This window comes from Talpa europaea (genome assembly GCF_964194135.1).
Source record: "Talpa europaea genome assembly, chromosome: 6".
In the NCBI taxonomy this organism is placed as follows: domain Eukaryota; kingdom Metazoa; phylum Chordata; class Mammalia; order Eulipotyphla; family Talpidae; genus Talpa; species Talpa europaea.
The window spans coordinates 137317240-137344154 of NC_140072.1; the positions used below are offsets into that span (position 1 = coordinate 137317240).

Genomic DNA, 26915 nt, shown 5'->3' on the forward strand with positions numbered 1-26915 from the left:
GAGGCCCAAGCGTTCAGACCTGCCAGCAGAGGTCCGGATGCAGGTGTCTAGTGATGCCAGAGGCACAGGCAGTGTCTGCCCATCTGGCCTCCCAGGACCACTGGGAACTCCTGAAAACAGAAAGCAGGAGCCCCGTGTAATCATCTATACCTCGGCTCCGCTGGCGTCCCAGAGGACAGTGGGGATCGCTTAATCCCGCGGCGTGTCTCGCAACACCAAGTGTCAAAGGAGAGTCCAGCGTACCCTGCCATGGGGACGGGAAGGTGGGAGGTGGCAGCCCAGTGGCCGGGCAGAGCCACACCTGGGCACTGTGGGGACTCCTGGAGCCGCTACAGCACTAGTTTAGACAAGGCGGCGGCCGGGAACCAGGCGGGGTGAGTTTGAACCCCGCTCCCTGGCTTGAGCTGGCAGCACCACCTGGGCCTAGGATGAGGGATGCGTCGGCTTCAGCTTCCGCACCTGGAAACCAGGTCAAGGACACCCAGAGACGGCCGGCCCTGCAGCGCTCCCGTGCGCGTCTGGAGGCAGCGAGCACCCTGGGGACCTGCTGCGCTCGGCTGGGTCCTGCCAAGGGACCCTGCGTCTGCTGAGTCACCTAATCCAGGCTGAGTCGGCCTGAATCACGGTCTGCGGAAGCTTTACCAAAAGAATGCATGACATCAGACCATGGGCTGTTTTCTGCTTTCATACCGGTGCATCCACAGATAAAGGGAAAGACAGGAAGTCCTGGGTTTATTTATTGCTCACTGTAAGGAAAGCAGCGGTGAACATAGGACAGGGCAGGTGGCCGCAGGCTGGACGGCGGGGCCCACGGTGGGGCCCATGGGCCACAGGTGGTCCCGGGGGCTTCTCGGTGAGTCTTGAGCCGTGTGGGCAGCAGAGCTGAGGCCTGACTTCTCTGCCCACAGCCCTGACCATGCTCGTGTCTGAGGAGATGCCCCGTCCTCCATCTTCTGGCCGGTGATGGGCAGAAGTCACCAGTCAGTAGCTCCCCGGGGTCAGGCCCCAGCCCCATGCACCAGAGGTGACTCTCTGACAACAGACACACATGGACATTGATGTCACTTTCTTATTGGAAAGTGTATTCCACTGCAGTTCCTTATTGTAATGAATTCATCAGCTTCTTACGCCACGGGCCTCTGTGGCCATCACCTGCGGCCTTGATCGTGTTAATGTGGAGGGCACTTGGCAGCATGGGCACCAGGCACACGTGCCTGAGTGTAGCCTGGAGGCCAGGGCTATAAGGGCTGAGAGGACGAGCAGCGTGGCCAGGGAAGAGGCGAGTCCACAAGGCAACCCAGAGAGAGCCAGAAAAAGCATAAAGATTCGTGGGGGCTGGGGACTCAGCTGCCTGCTGCCTCCTGGCCCCCTGCCTTGCCAGCTGGCGGGCTTGCCACTGCACCTATATTCCTCATTCTTTCTTCCTGCTAAATATTATCACTACATATTCATAAGATAAATGAAGACGCTCAGGTTTTTGTGCCACTGGCCCCTGTGACCATCACCTGCAGCCTTGAATGCAGGAGGCACTTGGGAGCTGGGCTCGGGCATGCATGGCCGATGGTGGACACCTGGGGTGTGGTGTGGGCCTGCGTGAGTGGGCGCACCTGAGCCGAGAGACGGGGCATATAAGGGCAGCGGCAGAGGAGGTGAGCGGAGTCAGCCAAGAGCCATGAGAGATGCCAGAGAAAGCCCAAAGAGTGACGATCCTGCTGGGGCCTGGGAGGCCTGCCAGCCTCCTGGCCCCCCGGCCCCCGGCCCCCCGCCCCGCCCTGCACCTGGTAGCCTCACTACAAATGGTGTGGAAGGATCACTAAAAGCCTGAAAAGCCCCTGAGGGCTCCCGGACTCCCCTCTGCCCGCTCTGCCCAACGCTGCCAGCACTACACGATTTTAGAACACAAGCACAGCCTGAGATTCTTCTCTGCTGAAGAGCGGCACATCGTCAGGCCAGAGGATGAGCTTCACTCAGCCCCCAAAGTTAGCTCCAGGTCGCACAAGTAAAACCCTGAGACCAAGTCTTAGACTTCGGCTGTGAGAACAGTAAATACCTTCTGCAGATTCTCCCTGCCGGGTTTGCTTAGCTGCTGTGCACGGGAGGAGCTGGAGCCGCTCGGCGGGGGGAGAGCACGTCTGTGCGTGGATTTAGAGCTGATCTTACAGTGCATTTTTAGCAAATTCTAAAATTTACAGGTGAACTTTTTAAAGGCCAGGGGTTTGAGTGATGGTTGCGCTGCTAACAGAATGTGAATTTCCTCATCTTTTATCCCATTGCAAACGTTCAACAACACGTGTAGCAAACCCACGTTGTGTGCCGCCAGGGCCGAGGATGTCTGTGCCGGGGAAGCATTTATTTCTCTCGCGCTCACCGGCCCGCCGTTAGCTCTTTGCCAGGAAGTAGACGCTGCGTTCGTAGATCACAGAAGCCTAGCAAACGTGGCTTCCGCGGAAGTTTAAAGGAAAAACCCATCAGAACAGATGGGCTCTAGGGGACCACCCGGGGCTCCTTGCTAGGGAAGCAACGTGTGTGGTGTTTGGTGATTGTTCCCATCTGACACGTGTCCAGAGCAGGGCGAGTCAGGGGAGATGCTGAGAAACACCCAACACGTCGGCCTCGACGACCTCCGTCCCGGTGGCCCTGAGGGGTTCGCTGGTGCTGAGATGCTGGGGGGGGGGGGCAGGTCTTAGTGAACAGGAAATGCTAATCCAGTTTTCTCTGACTCCTGATGACTCACTGCCTCTCAGAACGCTTCCATATAATAAGACCTTCTATAGATAAAAATTCCACGTCACGAATGACTCAGCAGGCATTTGCTGCTTCCGTGCGGAGGGCAGAGGCCCACCATCCGGCTCCGCTGCCGCAGCCTGACTCACCAGCTGACTGCGCCGCCAGCAGCTCCCCCGTGAGGCCGAGCCCCCCGCACGTCCTCCCACCCGGTGCTCAGCCAGGTTCTCTCTCGCTCTTTAAAGGTGTCCCCCGGGACACTGACGAGGGCCCTCTCTGCGCACCCTCCGGTCAGCACCGGGCAGCCGTGAACGCGGGTGCAGAATCGGGGGCGTAGCAGGACGGGCACGAGGCCAGGGGTCCCGCAGCCTCTGCAGAGCCGGTGGGGTTAGAAAGAGCAGCCGGTGGCTGGAAAGTGGAAAGAGGCGGAAGGACTCTGCCTTCGGAGAGGCGTCTCTGGGGAAGCCACGCCGCCGGGTGAGAGCAGGGGGCGAGCGGCGAGGGGTGGGGGAGGCGGCCAGCTGTCCTCATCGGTCAGGCCAGCGAGGCTGAGAGAGTTTGGAAACAGACGCTAGAATGCACGCAACGGACAACTCCACAGAATCAAAAATAAGTAAATGGCCCGAGGGATTTCGTCCGTGTCCTAAGGTCGCGCAGTCCACGTCCAGGCCGGGGGAGGGCCTGTGCTCTCAGCCCCGGGCGCGGCGAGCACACTCACGCCGGGTAGTTAGCCCCGAGCGCTGGCGCCGCCACCAGGACGTGAGGAAGGCCTGGCGGGATCAGAGCAGGTCTGCCCGGTGGGTGCTAGCGGGGAGCGAGGCGGGAGGCTGCCGAGGGTACAGACGGGAGAGGCGAGACGCTGGGAACGAGGGAGGAGGAGAGAAAACCTGGATGTTGTGGAGCTTCTCGAGCTCCTGCTGAGCACCGGGAACCGAGGCGCGTGATGGAACACACGGGCCCCTGAGTCTCGGGGAGGGTGCCGGCCCCCCGCGGCTGAAACTGCGCGTGGCTCTCGAAGCCCAGCCTCGCCCCCAGCGGCTGGCGGGGCGCGTCGTGACAAAGACCGTGTGTTCCACGCCGCGTGTCCCGGGACCTCACGGGCGTTCTTACGGGAACTTGGGTGGCAAGGAAGGTGTCGTGACGGAACTGATACGAGGAAACGCATCAGCGGAGCGCAGTCGTCGGTCCTCGGGTCGGGCTGTCTGCTTGGAGGAGGCCCACGATGGGGCCCGGGCAGGCCAGGCTCTCGCTGCCCGAGGGCCAGTGCAGGCGACGAGGGAGGACTCTGCAGAGCCCAGCGTGGGAGCCGCCGGGACAAGGGACCTGCTGCTTTAGCACGAAAGGTGCCGCGGCAGCGCTGTGAGCAGAGGGCTGTGCCAAGCACATGGGTCAGGCAGACAGGCGGGCCCCTGTGCATCCTGTCCGGTGGAGCCACGTCTAAAAGCGCGTGAGTTAATGAAGGTGATGTGGACTGTGGACATTATGAAATCAGAGATTATTGTTGCTAGAATGATGTGCGGTAGAGGCGTTACAGGCGCATTTTCTTAAGTCCTTCTGCCTTGGGATTTATACCAAAATATCAGCCAATCAAATAACACCGTGTCTAGGCGCTGCTGCAGCTGAGTCCAGGTGCGGGGGGAGGGGGGACGGGTGAAGCAGATCTGGCTGAACTCGGTGACAGCCGATGGTCGCTGAGGCGGTTCATGGCAGGCGGGGCCTCATGGCGACAGTCTCTGTACGGTTGCATGTGTTGCAAATGGTCCCTAATGTGCTATTTTAAATAAATGAAGAAACCCTCAGTCATATAAATGTCACTGGCATGAACGCCAGGGTCTGCTCCCCCAGCGCCCCCCCCAGAGCTCCACACCCACAGATCACCAAGGGCACGAGGATGAAAGAGGCAGAAACGGATGACTGAGCCTTCAGCCACGTCTCCAAGTTCCCTGCGCGACGCCTGACAGGTAGGGCCGTGTGCGAGGCCCTCGGCGCTGTGGGATCCGCTGACAGTGATCAGGACGATCTGCTGTGAGAACACGGGGGTTTTGGAGGGAACAGATTGCGTCTCAACAATCTGCTGTAGGAATACCGAGGATTTGGAGCGAGAACACATGTGTTCAAAGTAAAAGCTTCTGTCCTAGAAATAACATTGTGATACAGGACCTGTCTGTCAGCTCGGCTTCCTCTCAGCTGATTTCAGAGACAGGAAAACTTTCCTAAAAGGTGAGATTTGCTGGAAAGTCCCGATGAACCCATCAGTCAGGTTTAGACTCAGTGTCCAGAGACCACGGACAAAGCCAGACCCCTGGAATTGGAAAGTTTATGAAATGAGATGATACATTTGACAACTTCACCTCAGAAATCACCATCAAATCCTTCGTGATGATGTCACGCAGACACTGGCCTCCTGGCTCCCCAGGCACAGTGGGTGGGGGGCTGGGTGGGTGGATGCCACGGAGGGGGTGGGGAGGGCTTAGCTGCCTCAGCCCCAAGTTTGCAGGATCCATGTGCCCTGTGAAAGCAATCCCTGTTCTGACAGCTGTTGCAGGTTCATAATTCTGGGCCAGCATTCGCCAACCCATTGAGCTATGACTGTAATAAAATGTCTTATTGTTGGTATAAGTCTCTTCACCTGTGGATTCCAGAGTCACACATGCATCGCGCCCCAGCTGTTGCAGAGCACCCGCCATCCCATGACACTGAGGGTCCAAAATCATTTCAAAACTCGCCAGTGCTGATCACACAGTATGGACTTGAAAGAGAACCTGTACCTTTGCCCGGCGATGGAGCCTCAGGCTGCTGCTACTATGCTAAGTTTCTCTGTACAAGTCATTCTATAAAAAAACAGATGACAAGAAATTGTTGAGAAATGCTTTTAATCTAAAAATTACGTCTTTTTGCCTGTGATGTCAGTGCCACCTGTACGTGCCTTAAAACCCATTATGTGGAGTTTGACTTAAACTCTCCAAGGGACGCCCGGGGGAGGCCTTGGCTCCCTCAGTGCTAGTGACTCACGGGAGAGGTGGAGGGAGCAGAGTGCATGGGCTGGGCCCTTCCTGGTGGACTTGATGGAGTGGGTGCAGGTGTCACACCGACGCCTGAAACCCACATAATGTCACAACGCAGTGTTGCTGCAATGAAAATAAACAGAAAGGGTAAAAACCAAATAAAGACAGGAACAAATAAACGCCGGCTTCTCTCGGCCCAACACCAGCCAGGCGTGAAATGGCCACAGGCCCTGGCAGGTGGCCAGGCCAGCAGACCCTCACCCAAGGCTCCGGGCTCCTCGGTCCTTGGCTTGAACATGTATCAGATTCCAGCAGAGGTCGTGTGGTGCCAGGAAAAGGCAAATACCACCTTCCTCGAGCAAGAAGAGAGGCCACCCTACTAAGCACAAGTTCAAAGGTGCAAAACACAGCTAAATTTAAAGCCAAAACCAGTCAGAGAGATGTGAACCACGTGTCCCTGCCAGTTTTATAGGAAAGCTGGCCAAACACATGGTAACTGCCTGCTGGGAAGGTGCCCACGGCATCTGGAGACCTGAGACAGGCGTGGAGCAAGGGCTGGGCCCTTGGGAGTCCCACAGAAAGGCACTCACATGGCTCAGCTCATGTTTTAGGGGGGTTTAGACCATTGCAGTGAACACCTCTGCAGTTAGTGTCCTGATGCACGTGGTTGAGAGACACAGACTGTCCACGTATCCAGAAACGATGAACAAATGGACCGGGCACCCCCTGTCCATCACCCAGCTCAGCGAGTCCCACCTGACTCCGTACGGGAATCTCCTGGACAGCTTTTAAGCTGTATTGGTGCTTGGGCCCATAGGATTTAATTGGTGTGGGGTCAGGCCCAGAGCCCAGTCTTCTCACGCCCTTCCAGTTCATTCCACTGGGCGTAGGTTCACAAATCTCTGGAGCTCTGCTGCAACCCGAGTCGGCTTCCATTCCTCTCCTGCTTGAATTCTGTAACGCACGTGTCATGTGCTATTATATTTTTGCTTCAGATACATTTCAGTGAGTAATAAAAATAAAGGCAGAACAGTTGGTGAGAATTTACTCAAGAAATTAAGTTTGCCATTAATACAAAGGACAGGCCATCTGGAAGAGCAGTAACGTTCTGTGACTAAAGAGTGTTTGCAAGGGGTGCGTACTTTTATTATTAAACCAGTTAGCAACGGCACTTAATGTACCGAGCATGTATTTTAATCAGAGAACAGCGCCTGCTAATTAAGCAGTACTTAATAACCACTCATTATCATCTGTGAATACTCACCTTCACCCACATTCGAGTCTACTCCGAGGCAAACCTGGAAACGGAATGAGGCCTGAACACAATTCTGTTGCGGGGACTTAAAACACGGATGAGTGATCGCCTACATGGGGCCATGGTATTGGCGATCATCGATGCAGACCCGTGCTTCTCGCCCGTACTAACTCCCTGTCATGGGGCTCCGCCGCGCGGCTTCTGCTCCACACGCCCCCACACGTGCGCGCAGCAGGCAGCTCAGTGGAAGCGCAGCAGGAGGAAGCAGGTCCTGGCGAGGGCTCGGGCCCCGTCTGGCCGGTGCAAGTCCTGAGCCAACGTTCCAGGAGGAGTGGAGGCTGGCGTGGCCTCAGCAGGCCCCGCGGCCAGCTCTGCTGGGGTTTGACGTTCATATTCCAAGAGCTTCCTTTAGCTGTAACGTGGCTTTAAACGGCGAGTGTATGAACACTTAGAATGGGGAGGGCAAGCTGTTTGGTAAAAACATTGTCCTGTGCACCTGACTTCAAAATGACTTTGAAAGCCCTTCTCTGGGCTGCCGCCACAGTTAGGGGTGCAGGCCCACTTGTGCTCGGCACGGCCGCTGTCACTGCGGCCACAAGGCGGGCAGGTGCTCGGCTGCACCTCCAGCTGGACTTCCCTCTGGGACTTTAATAAACAACTGTGAGGTGATTTCCCCTCCAGAGGACAGAGAGCACGGACAGAGGCTCAAATGCATTGTCAGCATCACCCCACGTTGCACCTGCCCTCCCAACTGCGCTGAAGCCCCCGGGCGGGCGAGGGCGGTGTGTCAGCCCTGCGACTGGGACAGCAAGCTGCGATCCTCGTCCACAAGCGCAGGCTGAGCCCGTTTTCTGTGCCAAAGCCGAGCCTAGATCTTTAGACCTCCTGGGAAAGAGAAGGAGGTGAGAGCTGGACCCCACCCCTTCCTGCCCTCTCGTGTTCGCCTTTTCTGGACACTCAGGTGCTCGTCATCGAGAATCCCCTCGAGTCCCACTACATGAAGCCCCCCCAGTGGCCCGGCTCTGTCCTCCCTCCCGCGCGCCGCACACCAGTTTGACACAGCCCTGGCCCAACTCGGCCGAGCCAATATTCCATCAACTAAGATGTTATTTTATAACAGAGCTCATTAGCGAGCGCCTTCAGCCCGCAGATTCGCACTTATCGCCGAGTTTACGTAAGCCACGTTTAATGGTGAAGGCAGAGGCAAGAAAAACAATGAGAGACCTTGTTGGTCCCGGATGCCCCTTGTTTGCGGAGTGAACCTTCCCTGTCGACCAGACCCCAAATGCAAGTGCCTTTGGGAGATATTTTTTCAATCCTCAAATATATTTTAGACCCACAACTTGTAAGTTGCTGCTCCACTTACTTTTTGCGGCACTAACACTGTCCTTACTACTTTGTTCTGCGTTGTCATAATGTCGTAAAATACTCACGATCATGGAAGACTCTCGATACAAACACGCCAACAGTTTTTATTCATTGCAGAAGAAGCCCTGATGCCCCAGGAAGTGCCCTCCTTCTGGGATGACCCCCGTTGCATACGGGCCACCTCTTTCACCTAAGATTAAACAATGTCTTTAATCTAATCATGATTTTAACCCATTAATGCTAAACACGCCGTCCGCGGCAGCCAGGCCCCGCCCTCGGACGGGCGGCGGTGCTCTGACAGCCCCTCCACAGGCCAGCGGGGGTGTCCTGAGTCCATCTGAACCCGTGTGGCCCGCGAGGGTCTGCCTGGCATGCCACCTTCTGAATTGTTTTCTTTTTCCCACAATAGCTTTGTGTCAACATGACCAACGAGAAGATGCACCACTACATCAATGAAGTGCTTTTTCTACATGAGCAAACAGAATGTGTACAAGAGGGAGTTGCCATGGAAACAGCTTATTCTCCGGGTAACCAGACTGGAGTTCTGGATTTTTTTTTCCAGGTATTCAGATAATATAATTAGACATGTTGTGGGACACATGCATCTTAATACACTGGAGACAAAGATTTTTATCTTGAGGGGCCTTATTTTTGATCTACCCTGCAATGTAGGTGACCTTTCTCTGCTGTATTATAAAGATATTCAACCTTGTCCAGGTTGCTAAAACTCTCCTTTGGTGTAGCTACCCAGGTCCTCTGCACAACATTTTTATTTCAATAAACAATACCAGGACTTTCTTTTATTTATATTCAGGTCTTTGAGATTTAAATATTGGAAAATGGCAGAAAACTATATTTATACATATAATCGCAGGACAAAGAAATGTCTTGCATTGGTGTCACGGAGGCCTGTAGTGAGAAGGTCCAGGCTACTTCAGGAGGTAAACTGAGCCCCTCTGGGGCCACGGAAGGCTCATCACTCCCTGAGAAGAGTTATGTTTATGGCCACCACCCTTCCAAAGCTCGCAGAGCCCAGGTGAACAATGACGATAAATGACAAAATAATGGAAATAGTGTAGATCACTTTATGGTAAAAGATCAGCATGTCAGCAGAAAACTCCCCGTGGCCCCTGCAAGCTAAGAGCACAGCGCTGGGTAGAAAGCTCTTCAGCGGCTGTCCACGCCCCGGAGGCAGGACAGGGTGGCCTCGAGGCTCTCCAGGACACTCCTCTCGCAGGAGGTTGCACTGTCTCTCAGGCTGGAACGTCAGCCTCCTTGTTTGACTGCTGTATCTGCTCCGATTTCTCTGATTTTCACTTTCACTAGTTAGAGCTTCAGACTTGCTTCTCTCCTAGGTCTAAATTTTGGAATGTCACGAGCTCCTTCCACTTGCTGAGTGGGATTGTACCATAGCTTTCATGACTTCACATCACTGCAGGTTTTATATTTTGATATTACTGGTCCTCTAGAACTCTGACGTGTGCAAGATTACAGGTCAAGCTCTGCTGTGGCCAGAACTTTCTTTTTCTCATTAAGATGAAATACATGTTTTAATAATTCCAGTCCTTTCATGAAATTAAAAATGCCATTTACTCATCCCTCTAACCAATAGACACTGTTGAGGCCTCCAGCACATCGTCACGGGAGGTGTTGGGTGACAGCGGGGAGCAAGGCAAGTGTGTCAGAGTGATGATGACTCGTCCGTTTTCTGAGCGCGTCTCAGAAATGAAAACTCTGTGGACAGAGTGAATGTATACATGCGTGTGCAGGGACAATCACGAAACCCACACTGGGTAATAGAAAAAACTCTCTTCACTTGCAGAAACCTTCCGGGTTGCTCTCTTTATTGGATGAAGAAAGTCAGACGACTTGGGCCATGGAGACAAACCTCCCCCAGAAGCTCCACAGCCTCCTGGAATCCTCCCACACGAGCGCGGTGTACTCCCCGCTGAAGGACGGGAATGGGAACATCCCCCTCAAGGACGCGGGCACGGCCTTCACGGTCATGCACTACGCGGGGAGGGTAAGTGACAGCGGTGGGGGCCTGGAGTGGCCCAGTCCCAGGACAAGCTTGGGGCTGGCAGTGGCCTAGAGCTCACTGAGCCATGGAAGGTGGAGGACCCCCGCCAGGCGGGTCTCTCCTAAGCTTTGTTCTCTTGGCTGGTGAAGGACTTGGCATCTTCAGTGTGGGGACCACGAGGAGGGAGGTCTGACCCTTCTGTTGTCTGTTGTGTTTCAAGATTGTGCCTTCGCACGGGCAGGCAAGCCCCACATTCCCTACAGAGAGCTCCGCTGGACACTGAGTGACTGACCCTCAGTATGGCTTTGGCACATGTTATGATCGTTGCTTTTTATTGTATTGTGTTAACTGAGGTTATGTTGGTTGCATCACTGGATAGAATCCAGGGGTACAGGTTCACCCTCTTCAGAAGGATGCTGACACACCCCACACACCTCTGAAGCCTCAGAGCCCTCACCACCCCGCTCCCCTGCCCTCTGCCCATCTGTCTCACAGCCCGGGGCAGGAGGCTGTTGTCAGATCCCTGAGCAGCCTCGCAAAGCCCTGGGCGGGGCTCCGACCGGCTTACCAGGTGACCAGTGGCTCGTCCATCAGCCCCACCCTCAGCCGGCGCCGGCGGCTCTCTCTAGTCTGTCCAGCATTTGCTGCATCCCTGCTCCCGACCTCCTGCTCCGCCAAGCGCGCTCTCGCCCAAGTTTGAAACATTCTTGGGTCTTCTTATGAGGCTGGGTGCCCCCCCATGCCCCATGTGCCCCCCAGCCAGCTCCCGCTGCAGACAACTGCGCCCACCGCGGTCCATGGGCTCCTCTTGTTGGCACACAGCCCCCGCTCGCTGCTAAGATCCAGTCCCCCTTCAGCTCCTGCCACTGTGTCCACTGAGACTCTGCTGGGTGCCCAGCCCGGAGCTCCCTCCAAATAAGGAAACAGTGGATTAACAAATAATTATTATGTGATTTACTTATAAAAATATTAGCAATTTCACCAAGTCCTCTATTGCTGCAGAGGAGAAAGCAAGTGTTAGGCGCCAAGAAAAGCATCGAAATGTTTATTTACTAGAAGAGGGAAACTGCGACCCATGGTGAGTGAGGAGAGACGCCCCGGAGCCGGGGAGCGTGCGGCCTGGCACGGACCCCGCCAGGGCCGTCAGGCAGAAAACCCCTGGTTCAGGAGCGCGGCTGGCAGGAGCTGCAAGTGGGACTTTCAGAGCTGGCTGAGAACACGTTGCAGGACTGGGCTGTGGGGTCGCGAGGGCCTGGCCCCGACCAGAGCCTGCCCCGGTGGGGGACGCAGCTGCTCTCGCGCTGACGGCAGCTGGGGAGAAGTGCCCAAGGTCCGCACTGGACGACGAAGCCACGGGCGGAGGCTCTGCCCCTTGCAGGGCCAGGCAGGGGAGGGGGTCACTGCCTCCGGTCCCGGCGAGCAAGGCTGGCAGGCGGCACAGGCCGAGCCGCACTCCAGCGGGGGGCGGGTCATGGGAGGGGACGGCAGCGCCGACCTCCTGTGCGGGCGGGAGACACTGATGCTGTGAGCGGCGCTGCCAGCCCCACCCGTGTGGCAGGAGAGCCCGGGCGCCGGGCGCTGGCCCCGGAGGCGGGAAGGATGGTGGGGAGCGGCCACGCGTGGTTCCGCCGCTGGTCACGAGGCCGCATGTGCCGTGCAGACCTGTCAGGCTCTGTCCTCTCCACGGCGCCAGCTCCCGAGGCCGTGCACACAGCGGGGGTGAGGACAGAGAAAGCGAGGACAAGACAGACTGGGGTGTGGGCCCGCCCGCAGGGCCTGAGCGGGAGGCCTGGCAGGGCGGCAGCGGCCAGAGGAAGCAGCGGGGCTGGCCCGTGTTGCCGAGGACAGGTCTAGGGTGTCCCCACGGGGAGTCCCCGGCAACGCGGCAGCTGGAGGGAACAATACCCGGCGGGTGATCTGCACTTGAGCTTCTGGATGGAAGCCCCCCCACGAGGACTCGACACAGGAGTGAAAGATGGTTGTTTCAGAAAAATAGTCACACTGTGGCCATGCGCAGCTCTGAGCGGTTCACGCAGGAGGCGCTTGGGGGTGGGGAGAGAAGTTCGGAGAAGCTTAGAAGCTTAGAAGCAAGAGAAGAGGAGGGGGTGCTCACCCCGGGAAGGTGTCTGCGACCCGCCCCTGGCGGGGAGGAGGTTTGTGAGTGTTATAAACGTGCATCGGTAAGTTAGCAAATAAATGCATAAAATATAAAAATACCACTGGCGTGCAGAAAGATAGCATCGTAACTATTGCTGTATTGGAGACATTAATCTTCTAAAATTCTTGGGAGCACTAGCATTTTTTAATCCTTTCTGCAGGGTTTTTAATCTATATTTTTTATAGGAAACATTTATCGAATTCATGGGTCTTAGCTGAGACTCACGATGAGATGTAAGTAATGATTCTAGAAGATGACTTTCCCGTAAGCCACCTTAAATCAGCACAGGCCTGTCTGGCCTGGCACGCCGCTTGCATCGCATGTGGAGATGTGTTACGTGTCGGAAAAACGCGAACTGTGTTAACTGCGTGGGGCCGAGCTTTGAAACAATGTCTGTTAATTGCATCATGATCACTTGAAAATTTATCCTCCAGGCACTGACTGAGACCTGGATTCCAATTGTTTAAGAAATTTGGGGGATGAAACAGCTAATAGTTTGAGCGAATATAATCACTTCACTGAATTCTGATGGAAATGAAGCCAAGAACCAGTCAATCGATGAGTTGTCACAGAGCCAAGCCCCGCGGAACCATGAATTTCCCGTAAAGGCACCTTTATATTTTAAGCAAGGTTTTCCAGGACAGCATCAACTTTGTGGCGTCACCGGAGCCTCCCCCTTCCGAGATGCACCAATGACTCTGAGCTCAAGGACTCCCCGGGAGTTGTCCCGTGTTCCCGGGGCGATCCTGCGTCATTTGGGGTTCTAGCACAAGCCTCGTGCCAGCCCAGTGGTCAGATGCGGCCGGTGCACTGAGCACGCGAGAGGTTTTCAAGAAAAGCAGCACATTCTGCACTGTATAATCAGGAGAGGGAGCCGACCGCCGTGGCCAGGCCCGGCCCGCGGTCTACTCTGGACGGAGGCCAGCAGGTCTGGCGAGCGTGTGGCTGGGGCAGGTCCTGGGAGCACCGCAGCAAGGGGCTTCCTGCGTTGGTCCGTAGCTGCTGCTCTGGCCAGATGGGTGGGCCCGAGGGTCTCCCCGGTGCCAGTGACCTCCACGACCTGGTCTCACTAGTGAGACGTACCCCAGCTCGTGGGAGGGTTGGCATCACAGAGGAGATGGGAACATCGGCCCCTACATCAGGCACTGGCCCAGGTCGTCCCGTGGGTGGGCTCATTGGGTCCCCTCCCACCCCCTCAGTTCCGCGGTGGGCTGTGGTCCAGGGCACGAAGGCCCCTGTATGGCTGCTCCTGCCTGGTCCCCACAGCTCCGTTCCCAGGTTGCTGCCCCCACTGGACGTGACTCAGGGAGAGCAGAGCCTCCTGATTGGTGGTCAGTCTGTAAAATACCTGAATTCCCTTTCCGTCCCCAGGAAAAGGACCCACCGCTATTATTGAATAGATAAGATCGGCCCATCTGGGCTTCTGTCCGTGCTGTTCCCCTCCCTGAGAGGTCACGTTCTCCGCCGTGCAGAGGCTGCAGCGCTCTCGCTGCTCTCACGCCTGTTTCAGAACCTGGGCGGGTGCTGGCGGCTCGGCCTGGCCCTTGCGTACTGCACCTGTGTCAGGAGCCCCTGCCGCTGCTGCCTCCCGGCCTTCACCCCGAGAGACGTGTGGGAGACGCAGGGTGCCCTCGAGGACCCTGAGAGTCAGCCTTTACCTGCAAACAAGCAGGAGACGGGCGAGTCGGTGGGAGGGAGTCCGCCTAGTGCTCTCCGTTCCCCGGGCAGAACCCCAGACGCAGCAGTGAAATCCGTCTGCTGAGCGCGCTGATGCCCTTCCAGGTTATGTGACCGAGACGGTCACCTGCAGAAGGGGCTTAATTTACATCTGTGTTTGTTCACCTCTTGGGCAGACTTGAGAAAAACAGAAATTAACTCTGCTGGGTGCCTGCGGCTGTGTTGCTGGTATCACTTTCACCTTTGGCATCGATTTATATAGGAGATGAGGTCAATGTCTCCCTCCGCGGGGCTCTGTCAGGAAGGGAAACCCAAGGCCGCTTTAGGAGATCCTACTCTTTCTGCAAAGATTTCATAGGTTCTGGTGCTTTGTGTGGACTGACTAGTGATGGTAATAAGGACCTTTAGATTTTTTGGAATATTGTTATCTTATTATTAGTTGATTGGTATTTTTCTTACTGAAAAGAAACCAATGAAGCATCTTCCTAAATTTCAGATGCAACCTTTTATGAGGATGTCTTTTAAGATCATGCTTGCGTCCAGAGTCCAGATCCTGACCCTGAGCAGTACCCCGTGAGCGCCTCACAACTTTCTCTGCCAGTTAGTGTTTTTCAACTTAATGTGAGTCGTGACGCAATCAAAACTATGGGACGGAATCACTTAATGGTAAAGAAAAAAATAGAAGCCTCTGCTTTAAAACATTGACGCTATAAAAAGATCAGTTTGCCTCTCCCCGTGAATTGAAGACGCTATCGGCAAACCTCACAGAGAACGCTGGACCGGGGCGTGAGAAAGCGCCAGGCCCACTTACACGTGCCGACATCGACCTGTTATTTTACTGCAGTCCAGTCTTCACATCCAGTCTGCCGACGGCACTGGATTCAAGCGTGTGTCCCTCAGGCTTCCGTTGTCAGCACCTGTTCCCCCACCGCTCTGGCCTGGGGATTATACTTCATACCGTGCAAATAACAAGGCAGAGGGGGGTTGTGCATTTGCCCGTGGGTGAGTCTCCTTCCGTGCGCTGGACACCGGCGGTCCTCGGGCCGTGCCTCGTGTCTCCGGGAGGCCATGTTCCCTAGATCTCCGTCTCCCGAGACTGCTCCCACGATCCTGCCTGCGGGCTCCCAACCGCATGGGCGTCATGAAGCCCATGGAGGGACGTCTGCAGGCCAGAAGACCCAGAAGCTAACACGGATCCATTCCCTAGTCATCTCGCCAACCCCCCCAACTCACTTCGAAAAATAAACAGCTAAAATAACACGGATTCTCCTTACTTGTCCCACATTTTACCTCACGGTACAATCAGAATCCGGGGAATCACCAGACCGGAGCTGCGCATCCCTCCGGGTCCCCCTTCAAGCCTGAACCTCGCCCTTCTCATCCCGCGTCCCGCCCCCTGCCCCGCTGTCTTGGTGGCTTCTGTCTCCTCACGCAACCTGCGGAAGAAGGACTCACCGACAGCATGAAGAGGTACTTTCTCCAAGAAATTTCGTCCATCGTTTTGCTTCTCTGACAACTTCCTTCTCTGATAATTCAGAATCGCTGCGGCTATTCCGATCGGCCTGTGAACGTGTGACCTCGACGGCTGGCTGCCTGATCCGCTCGTGAATCTTCCGTCAATTACCATCCTTTACACACTTCCGCCTCCCGCGTCTCTCTCTCTGGTAGAATAAATTTCGCCTTTTTGAGTTTTAAATCAGAGCTTCTGGGTCCTTTGACACTCGTGTCTTCCTGGACCTGGCGACTGAGCTCGCACAGCTTGGAGGGTCAAGGTTCTGCTCGGGGTGCAGGTCACACTGCACTGTCCTTTCCTCTAACCCGATGACGCCGGGCGGCCCAGCGATATTCTGGCTTCTCTGATCGAATGTCCCTCCTTTGCTTGTATTGTTGGTGCCAGAGACTCGGTTCAGCGAGTGACCTGCGGCCCCGTACCCCAGTCCCCTCTGTCACCCCACGCCTGTGTCCCGGCGGTGACATGCTCAGTGCTCCGTGCTTGGGATGACTCCCTGCCGGTCACCTGCCCTGGGCCGCACCCCCGGGGGCTCTTCAAGGCCATGACCAGGGGATGTGAGCCCACTCGCTGGCTCTTCCCCTGCCCAGCCCGGTCTCTTGGTCCCCGGTGTGTCCACTCCTCACATTCCCCATGGACCCGGCGCCCAGCCCTCACCCCACCCAGGTCGGCGGGTGGCAGGCCCAGGGAGGAAGCGTTCAGGTCACGTCATACAAAGTCGGGAGGGCACTGACTGCGCACTGCAGAGTCTCCCGGGCTGCCGTCCACAGCCAGACCACCCCGTGCTGTCGCCTGAGGACCGTGAGGCACTGCCCGAAGGACACCCGTGCCTCGGGCTCCGGGCCAGCCCAGCGCCCATCCGCCGGCCAAGAGCAAGCGCCCACCTTCGCGACACCGAGGCTGCAGCCGGGTGGCCCTCAGGGAGGCCACCAGCACGTGCTGCCACGCCACTCCCACGGGCGCCGGAGGCCAAAGCAGACTCGCTGCCTTCTCCAACCGCGCTCAGCGCTGCCGCCCGCGAGCTCCGGTCAGTGCTGATGAGCGATGCCAGAGCTGAGGGGCTCGGAGTCTCTGCCAGTGACTCGCTTTCTGCCCTTGGCTCCTAGCTCGGCCGGCCACTAGATGCCAGTGCCCGGGAGAAGCCTGGGGGCCGCAGGCTTGCTAGGCATTTCTGTGCTGTTTGGCGTTTCTGACAGAAAGGAACAAACGTGCTGCGTGCCTGGTCCCGCCCTGGGGTTGGGAATGCGTTCAGGACAGCGGCTCATTCGGGGTCACAGTAGATCCTGCCCACAGCTTCTCTCTCGGTGTCTCTGTCCATGCCCGTGTTGCCAAGGGGGGCCGCATGCTCTGGGGCCCCGGTAATCTCCAGGAGCAGGTGGGTGATGCCGTCTCTGCCCATGACGATGCCCTTGTAGCCCCTCAGCCCCTCCGTGGCAGAGACTAGGAGGAGGCCCCGCTGCTCACGGCCACCCTTGGCTGTGCCCGGCCCCCCCAGTGAAGGGCAGCTGGTGGCCCTGACCCTGCGCCCAGGAAGTTGCCACGGGCAGCAGCTGTGGAGTTTGATGCGCGACAGCCCTTGGGCCCACATGGGATCCGGCCTTAGCTGAGCCCGAGCGAGGCCGGCAAGGCTTCTCCCTCATCTCTGGCGACAAAGCAGGATGATAAAGTCACTTCACCACATTTGTAAGTTAACTCTGGGGCAGAAAATTGTCCTTTGAAACATCCACAATCGTTTCAATTATCTTCTTCACTGGAGACTTCAGTTGATCCAGACATGAACCAAAAGTAGCCTTTCACCAGGACAGCGCGCGTCCCAAGCCGCGGCCACGCGTCCTTTCCGAGAGACGTGGGCCCTTTCTGCCCGGCCCAGCGGGTTCTCAGGAGGGGCGAAGGCAGCAGCACTTTCCCCCAAGCTCAGGGCCGCGGGAGGCCCCCACCGTGGAGCAGGCGGGCCTGGCGCCTCCACGCCTCCCGTGAGTGACTTAACCCCTCCAGCCAGGTTGCTCTTCAAAGGAAATTGTTCTCATGGTTGTGTGTGACCATTAGTAATTATGCTGCTTTCTTTCATCACAGGTGACGTATGAAATTATTGGAGCCATTGAAAAAAATAAAGACTCCCTGTCACAGAACCTTCTATTTGTAATGAAAAGTAAGTTTCTCCCTCCTAAGGTTAAAAAGCCACCCATTTATCACCTCCCTGACTCTGAGTATTGTCCTATAAAATACGCAACCAGCTAACGGACCGCGGAAATATCGTTTGCATTGTAAATGCCGGAATAATAAAGAAGAACTCTTGCCACACTAGACACTGGTTGCAATTTAAGTTGAACTATAGTAGAAACCATGACTTAACTAAGCTCTTAGCAGATAGAAACATAAAACACCGTTGCCACCTCCGAGATATGAATGTAAAAATGCTCCTCAGTGAAGACTAATAAAGATGAATCTGACCCCCAAGTTATTTAGAACACAGCGGGGTGAATTTTGTGACTTAAGACGACTCTGGGACATGTAGGGGTGTTATTTTATTCTTATCTACTTTACATTGTAAAGAACAATATTTGAGCAGTAGAAGGAGCACACAAACTATATTTCCCTGCACCAGTATCTTATCTACAATGTCTCATGTCCACGTATGTATTTATTAGTATGAATATGTGGGCTCCGTCTGCTTGGAGACCCGCAGCACCTTGATGCATAACACGCCTGTAACCCCGTGCAGCATGCAAAGCTGCGTCCTCTCTAAGGCATCATTATCTGTCTTATCTAATAATTATTTTCTTAATAGTCGTTCTGCAGTGATTCACATCTTCCTGATAATCTTTTCAATGAATTATAACATGTCATCTTTTGTGCTTTGAGTTGCTGTCGATGAGATGGAGTCATTTCTCTTTCCCGGGAAAGGCGCGTGATGGCCTTCCTGAAAGAGCTGGGTGCCCCGAGCTGGAAATGACACATCTGTATCACTATGAGCTCCAGGACCTTATTTACTGTAAACCCAGCAGCAGAGCTACAATATAGTGTTTTCCACGGGGACTGGCTCTGCCACCCTCCCAGAGCTTCTGGCGACTGGGCGATCTCTGAAAGGCTGAGACTGGTGATAAAAGCGTGGCTTGGAAAAAGATCCTGAAGAGAGAGAATTTAAATAATCGGCCCTGCTGGTCATCACCGGCACGCGTTCCTGGGGCCTTCAGCACGTGAACGCCCAGTGCAGTGTGCCCACGCCAGCACCTGTGGCACACGTCCAAAGCCACGTGACACCCTTTCCTTCTCCTCTATTTCGTGGCTCTGGCCGCGTCCCTGAAATGAGGGCGTGACACGATGGTGCTGCTGCAGAGCCCTGTGTTGTGAAGCGTCCACTCGCTAGCCCATTCCAAGAGAAAACACACGTGCCTTGTTCTCTTGCGAGTCCTTTACGCTCTGCATATATCTGAGTCAGAGAGCAGGGCCCCCAGCGTACCTTATCGCTTACACATGCTGCCATTTTCCAGGAAGGGCCTGGACATACGTCTCTATTGCACAGTCTCTGTAGCAACTGTCCACTCTGCTGTTCGGATGAGAAAGCAGCCACGGATGAGGCACGTGGATGTGCTGGGCCCCCATAAAACTTTATTTACAGGGCCTCCCTGGTGGTGCAGCGGTTGAGCACCAGGTTGCGTAGCTGCCCGCAACCTCTGTAGCGCCGGTTCGATCCCTGGCTGCTCCCCGGCCACCAGAGGAGGGTCCCACATGGCGCGCAGACCTCTCCTGCCGCCCGCTGCTCCCCTCAGCAGTGTACCTCGGTCCTTCTGCCTGCTCTGCTCCCCGCTCTGGCTCTGGTGGATCCTCTCACCCTCCCGCGCTTCTGACTGTACCCAGTGCTTGTATAAATAAATAAATAAAAATAAATCTTTATAAATAAAAATAAATCTTTAAAAAAAAAACAACTTTATTTACAAAAACAGGCAGTGGGTGAATCTGACCCATGGGCCACAGTTCCCCGCGCATGCTCCCCTATAAACAGAAGATGCGTGGTGGCGAAGGTCGTTTATAAACCTATGGAATGTTTTGAGGCCGTGAAGAGTTATTTCTTGCACGCAGTATAGTGCACATACAGTAAATTCTGTCCCCGGGTGCTTTGCTAAGTGCTGTGCTCGCAGGATATAACCCAAGCCTCAGACCATCACGGGGCTCCTGGCTGGGGACGGGGGGCAGCTGCAGGTGCCTTGTACTGAGCCATGCCTGGGAGACCCTGGACACAGGGAGGAGGACCCCGGCCCGGGGCAGGAAGATCAGGACAGGCCGTAAATTCGGGGAGTGAACCAGGCTGAAGGGGAGGGAGGCGCCTGGGGGTGCTGGGGGTTCACAGCCTTGCCCGAGGAGCGGGCTTCCTGCTCGTGGTTTTTTTTTTTTTGTTTTTTTTTTTTAATTTTCTAGAGGCATGTCTTATTTCTTTACTTATTTGTTTGTTTGTTTTGTTTTTGGTTTATACATGCACTGGGTACAGTCAGAAGCGCGGGAGGGTGAGAGAATCCACCAGAGCCAGAGCGGGGAGCAGAGCAGGCAGAAGGACCGAAGGACACTGCTGAGGGGAGCAGCGGGCGGCAGGAGAGGTCTGCGCGCCATGTGGGACCCTCCTCCGGTGGCCGGGGAGCAGCCGGGGATTGAACCGGCGCTGCAGAGGTGGCGGGCAGCTTCGCAACCCAGCGCTCAACCGCTGTGCCACTGGGGAGGCCTCCTGCTCGTGGTTTTAATGCCGCTTCAAATAGTCGCTTCTTTCTTTCTTAGCCAGTGACAACGTCGTCATCAATCACTTGTTCCAGTCGAAACTGTCACAGACAGGATCCCTCGTGTCTTCTGCTCCTGCCTTTAAATTCAGAGGACAGAAGCCCGGCCTGCTCAGCAAGAGAATGACAGCTCCTTCAGTTATCGGAGAAAACAGGAATTATCTAGAATTTAATAAGGTGGGAGATCCTCTGATTCTTATTTGGGATTTTTAGCTTTGCTTAGCGTATTTGATGCTGCTTTTATTTAAGGAAAAAGCAGAATTCTGAATACGCACGGAATGAATGGCTATTTTAATCCTGTGGTGTTGTAAACCAGTGCTCCTCCCTGCCCTCTGTGACCGCACGACACCTGCCTCAGTTTCTCCTCCGCGACCGTCTCTCTGATGAATGAGAAGTAACTTCAGAGACAGTAGCTTAGAGGGAATAAACTTAGCCATGATATTCAGCTGCCATCAGTCTCTCCGAAGCTGTAGGTGTCTAAACAATAAACTGCAGTTTCTCTTATTGACGTCATGGTTTTCCAGGTCCTAGAAGTTTTCACATCATATTTTGTTCTTTCTAACGTATTTTCATGTTATTTCCTTTTGATGTGTGTTTGTCCCACAAAGCGTGGTTCTAATTAAAACCTCAAGCTTCTGATTGTAAATTAGAACTGAAAAAACTCCAGGGAGTCCTCTTCGAGTGATAGGAAACGCCTGGGAAGGCCTGAGTTGAAGCCAGTCTCTGCCCGGAGCCCAGTTTGCTTTGCTTCTGCCAAAGCCGTGGCCACCGAGAGATGGGGTGGGGCGGGGTCAGGGCAAATTCAGGAGCCGGAGTTTGCTGGTGTGCGTTTCAGCTCACCGATTAAAATAAAAGCGTAATGAAAGTCAGCTCTGCTAGGAGAGCGCAGGTGCGTGCAGTGTATTAGGGGTGTGTGCGTGTGCGTGTGTAGCCAGCAGACCCTCGAACTAGGGCTCCTTTGATAGGATTGCTCCAGAGCTAGATGATTATGGGAATTCAATCTCACCACAGACAAAATGGCATCTTTTACATTAAACAGACCAAAAGCTAGCCTGTGCGAGGAAGCACCGTTCCTGGGGCTCTCTCTGAGCCTCTGGCCAGGCCTGTCTCAATCATCCTGGAATTCAAAAGTTAGAAACCAGCACACACCTCTAAACTGTAGTTTTTAACTTAATTATTAAACATTACCAAGCAGAGATGCCATTAGTCTGCTCCCCAGAGGACAGCCGACGAGGGAGAATCCGCACCCATTTCCTCCAGCCAGAAAGGAAACTGCGGGCTCCGTTCCCAGGGCTGGCGATTTATTTACCACGTCTTCCCTAAGGGTCCGCCCTCCGGCCTGCCCGCCCTGCCCGCCCCTGTGGCCGGCGGGACTGGGCTCCTCCCGCACTCGAGCCAGCTCGCGATTCCACTTGTGTGTGCACAAGACAGGTGGATCTCGGGCCAGCTGCTTCCTCTGACGTGCCCTGTCAGCTCCGATGCATCACTCCTGCTGACAGCTCATCTTGATGGAGGAAAATGAGCGACGGCCACAGCAGCAGCGGCACCACGTTGACAAGAACGTGATAGCAGGATGTTTTCCCTGTGAAGACCGTTTTATCTCAAGACAAATGATCTTGGATCCGTGCGAGTGTCGGTCACAGCTGCGGGGCGTGGTGGGCCGCGGTGGGGCGTCAGCCCACGTGGGGTGTGATTCACTCACTGGCTCTGCCCGTCCCGCCTCACTCACCGCCAGCTCCGACTGTCTCCGTTGCTTTCCATTGTCATTTTTCCTTTGATACGCACCTTTTTTTTTTTCTTTTAAGAGCTGTATAGAATTGCTTATCGCGGAAAACACCATCTATTGTCATTTTCCACAGACAGTAACTTACTAACCCCTCTTAGTAGTTTATAATAAAGAAAAACAGGAAGGGAAGGAGCCGATCAGGTGAGAAACTGATGCTGGTTAGACTCAAAGGAATAAACCGATGATTCTTAAAACGTGCGACCTCCGCAGCCTCACTCAGCCGCCAGAGCCGGCGGGAGGCCCGTGCGTGCCGCGACACGCGTCGGCCGCCAGCCATGGGGCCGCCATGGCAGCTCCTGCCCCACCGGGAGAGGCAGGGCCCGGGGTTGTTCTCAGGTTTAAAAGGGGCGCAGGGATGGGACCTGTGTCCCCACAGTGCCCCGGGCGTGGCAGCCTGGCAGGAGGCTGTCACTGTCCTCGTCCCCAGCTACGGTGCGGAACAGAACCACGGGGGCCACGTTCATGGCTGGTTTGAGATCTGTGTCTGCCGGGAGTGGCACGGGGTGGGGGGTCCGTTTCTCTCCTAAAGGGGAATTCAGTGAAACAGGGTTGTCACCTTCCTTTCTCCGCTTCCACTGCAGTTATTAAGAAAGAAAGGAACGTCCGCGTTTCTCCAGAGACTGCAGCGGGGCGGTCCGGCCACCATCGGCTCGCAGCTCAGGGTCAGTGCGGGCGCGGCTTCCGGCACGTGGATGCGGGCATCTTAACTAGAGGGGGGTAAACGTGGACCCGGTCCCACTCGGGCAGCCTGCAGGGCGCCGCCGCAGCGGGCGCGGGTGTGTGAGAACCGACAGGCGTCTGCCGTCTTCTCCGAGGCGTCACCCGGTTTCTCTCTCCCCAGAGGTCGCTGGCGGAGCTCGCCGGGAGGCTGCAGGGGTGCACACCCCACTTTGTCCACTGCATCAAGCCCAACAGCTCAAAGCGGCCGGATGCCTTTGACAACTTCTACGTGTCTGCTCAGCTGCAGTATGTCGGGGTGCTGGACATGGTGAAGACCGTCCGATACGGGTACCCCGTCCGCCTGTCCTTCTCCGACTTCCTGTCCAGGTAAAGCCTGTCCCTGAGGGTCTCGTGTGGCTGTGACGCCGCTGCAGGGTCTCCTCTGCCTTCACCCTCGCGGCTGTTGCTGTTGGGTTCTGCTCCCTGGAGCCAGCGGGGTGCCCCGCGCAGTGAGAGGACCACACAGCTGCGTGACCAGCCGCTTCGCTGCCCTCCAGGCGGTGCCTGGGGACTGCTCCAGCCCCTTGAACGTGTGGATCTGCAGGACTATGTTTATAAGTCACATGTTATATTAAGTAGTGTGTTTATTTGTGATACAACTGCTATAACTAAAATTATAGTATAACAGCACATAAGAGAAGAGTATAAAAGGTTCTTTTTTAAAGAACATTTCCTCTTTCGATCTGTGAGATAAGGGCTTGGCGGGCTGCCCTCGTGACCGAACCCAGCCCAGCACGGTTGTGTCCTGCTGGCCACGCCACCAGCATAACCAGAGAATGTCTCTCTAGACAACCCAAGACTGAAAGTGTGGGGGAAAAGAACACCAGAAAGCGTCGCGTAGCGCTGTGCCAAAGGACAAGGCTTAAAAATAACAATACTGACATCCCACGTAGCAGTTACGGTGAAAGCTACTGCCCTGTTAGAGCTGACCCGCCTCCGACGACAGAAAGGCTAAGACGGTCACGCGCCGGCCGCCGGCACACCGTGTGGCGACGCTGCCGAGGAAAGCAAAACCAGCCAGCCCAAGGTTTTTAATCACGTGTGGGAAATAGTCTAGGACAAAAGATAGAACGTTAAAATATGATTGAAATGCTGTGCTCGGTTTTTATAGTATTTGTTTTTCTAGAGGAAAAGGGTAGCGGTTGCTGGGCCTTTTGGTCAAGTTCACGGAGATCGAGGAACTAGTGAAAATCACGTGAGGCTGCTGGAGCCTCCATCTTAGAGGGGCGCTGTAGACGTTGCCAGAAGTGAGGGATAAATTCTTCCGTATCCTCACCTTAGCCACGTGGGGGGCGATGTCTGCTGCGGGACGCCCTTCAGCGGCGCGGGACGTCCGTGTGCGCAGGCTCAGGAGGCGCTCGCGGGCCTGCGGGGAGAGGCGCAGAGCCGGGGCCCCCAAGCCTGGCCCCCGGGGACAGCGCTTCCTGCTTCATGCGCTGAGGAGGCTTTGGGGAGCACACCTCTGGGCGCCCCTCTCCTCCCTGGGCGAGCACCCACCACGCCTGCGCTTGATCCGGGTACGTTTGCTTTGGCAACAGTTTTCATCACTAGGAATTCAGTGGGGAGCTTTGACAATCCTCCGTGTCTTCAACGCATTTTATCTTTTGAAAATATCTGTTAGCCTGGCAGTTCCCCTATTGCTGCCGTTTCTGGGCCGGCGGGACTGACCGTTGTCTTTATTGCAGACCACAGGCCCCTTCTCTGCCGAGCGTGGGGGTTGGGTACAGGCACCGTGAATTTTATTTTTCAGGTGGAACATACGTTTGGATTTCTATGAATGTTCTTGAATTGGCCTAGGAAACACTTGAGTCGCTTGGAAGTAGTTTGCTTTGAGGGTGAGGGTTTGTTTTCAAGCTTCGATGGGGGAAGCAGAGTTCCCTCCTGGTTGTCTCACGCCTTGTGCAGGACGCCCCTGGGGTCTTCCCCTCCGGCTGGCGGGACAGACTCTGCCTTTTGGGGCTCGCCCTGGGGCCCCCTCTCGTGTGCTGCGTGTTCTCTTCCAGGGGAAGCTGATAGATTCCTGGCCAGCGTCCCGCTGGGCACTTGGGGGGCCCTGAAGACCTCCGGGGTCTTTTCTCTCTGATTGCTCTGTGAACTCAAGCCACCTTGATGTCTCTTCTCCCCCAGCTTCATCTCCCCCAACTCAGGGAGGGGCACCCCCTCTTTGGGTCTCGCCCAAAAGAGTCAAGCTGGTCAGTCTTCAGACTTGCCTCTTCTGTTTCTTGTGTCTTGGGGATCACGGCCTTCATGTCGGGGGTCCGCAGCCTGAGAACTATCACGTCACACGTGTTCTCCAGTCAAGCTGCCCGAGGCTGGGCGGCACGGCCAGTCACTGTTCCTCCATCGCGCCTGCAAACAGGAGGCTTTTTTTTTTGGTTTCCCGCTCGATGGGCTCTGTGTTGGATGCTTCCTGTACCTGTAATCTGTTCTTCTAATCGGGGGCGTTATTGTTTCAAAACTTGTGTTTTTCTAAGATGGTTTTTAATAGCCGGGACAGTGGTCCGCTTTACTGCCTGATGTTCCGATTGTGTGTGCCGACTTTCACTCCACAGACCTATAGCTGTGTGCAAAAGTTAACACAGCAGCTGGTATTGTATAAAGTGATGACGCTAGGCCGGAGTTCGGGGTAGGAAGTGGGGGCGAATACTGTATTTGTTTGAATGTGCGTGGGGTTTTAATGACGCTAAAATTAAGCACATTAGAAATGGCCCAGGAAGCTGATGACTTTCCATTTTCCACTCTTACTTTGGGAACGCATGGCTTGGAAGCGTCTATGACCAAAACGGCCAGAAATGCATATTTATGTGCAGGGGTATGGAGACTAGTGAACATTCCGCCCCTCCCCACCACCAAAAAAAGAAAAGAAAAGAAAGCTTTGACTCAAGAAAAAAAGCGCCACCTGCTTTGCCCACAGACGAATCTGAAAGTTAGCCGGGGGCCTCCCCGGTGGCGCAGCGGTTGAGCGCTGGGTTGCGAAGCTGCCCGCGGCCTCTGCGACGCAGGTTCGATCCCCGGCTGCTCCCCGGCCACCGGAGGAGGGTCCCGCATGGCGCGCAGACCTCTCCTGCCGCCCGCTGCTCCCCTCAGCAGTGTACTTCGGTCCTGCTGCCTGCTCTGCTCCCCGCTCTGGCTCTGGTGAATTCTCTCACCCTCCCGCGCTTCTGACTATACCCAGCGCTTGTATAAATAAATAAATAAATCTTTATTTAAAAAAAAAACACAAAAGAAAGAAAGTTAGCCGGAAACCTCCATTCTCTTATCAGTGATCAACTGGTGCTTTACCAGGGAAACCCTGAGTCATAAACAATGCTTGCAGTATCTCAAAATTTAATAAGGAACAAGGAGAAGAGGATAACTTTTCCAAACAATCTCACATTTCTCACGGTATCTCAGAAATCTTTACAGTCATCATTACCAAAAATATCGCTCTAATCAATACTGGACATTTACAGAATTAGGCTCAAAATCAAGAGTTTCGGTGCCTCTGGTCTTCACCGTCAACATCCCTTTTAATGCCGGTGGCCATGTGAATAGACTGAGGGAAAGTGTGAAAAAACAGGAATTTTGAGCGTGGAAATGGCATTTCTTAGTGGTGATAACCATGGACTTGGAACGGGGACAAGTGGAGATGGTTTTGAAAGGCCCAGTGTGGGTTAAAGTGTGGGCACGGGTGCCCTCAGCCGTGGAAGGCACTAGAGGACAAGAGACGCTTCCGGCCAGGGCTGGGTGTGGGGCCGGGTCTTGAGCGGAGCCCTCGCTGCAGGAATGAGAAGAGGAGGGTCGCGTCTGGAAGCCAGAGCTGCATGTGGACCCTGGGGGGGGATGGGGGGGACGGGGGGCTGGGAAGGCCGGGGCTGGAGCCGGCGGATGCAGCGTGGTGACAAGAGGCGGGTGCGGCAGGATCGAGACCAGGCAGCATCCCCAAG

The 26915-nt window shown here is 55.3% G+C and overlaps 1 protein-coding gene across 1 annotated transcript in view; it reads left to right on the top strand.

Annotated features, from left to right (window-relative positions):
* MYO16 (myosin XVI) overlaps positions 1-26915 on the top strand; it is a gene marked incomplete at its 3' end in the record, with an annotated part of 208207 nt that overhangs the window by 123092 nt on the left and 58200 nt on the right. The window contains exons 21-26 of the mRNA XM_084235962.1: positions 8762-8914; positions 10175-10375; positions 17791-17866; positions 20485-20660; positions 22851-22931; positions 23111-23316. Of these exons, the coding sequence (XP_084092088.1) occupies positions 8762-8914; positions 10175-10375; positions 17791-17866; positions 20485-20660; positions 22851-22931; positions 23111-23316 (893 nt within the window). The remainder of the gene's footprint in view (positions 1-8761; positions 8915-10174; positions 10376-17790; positions 17867-20484; positions 20661-22850; positions 22932-23110; positions 23317-26915) is intronic.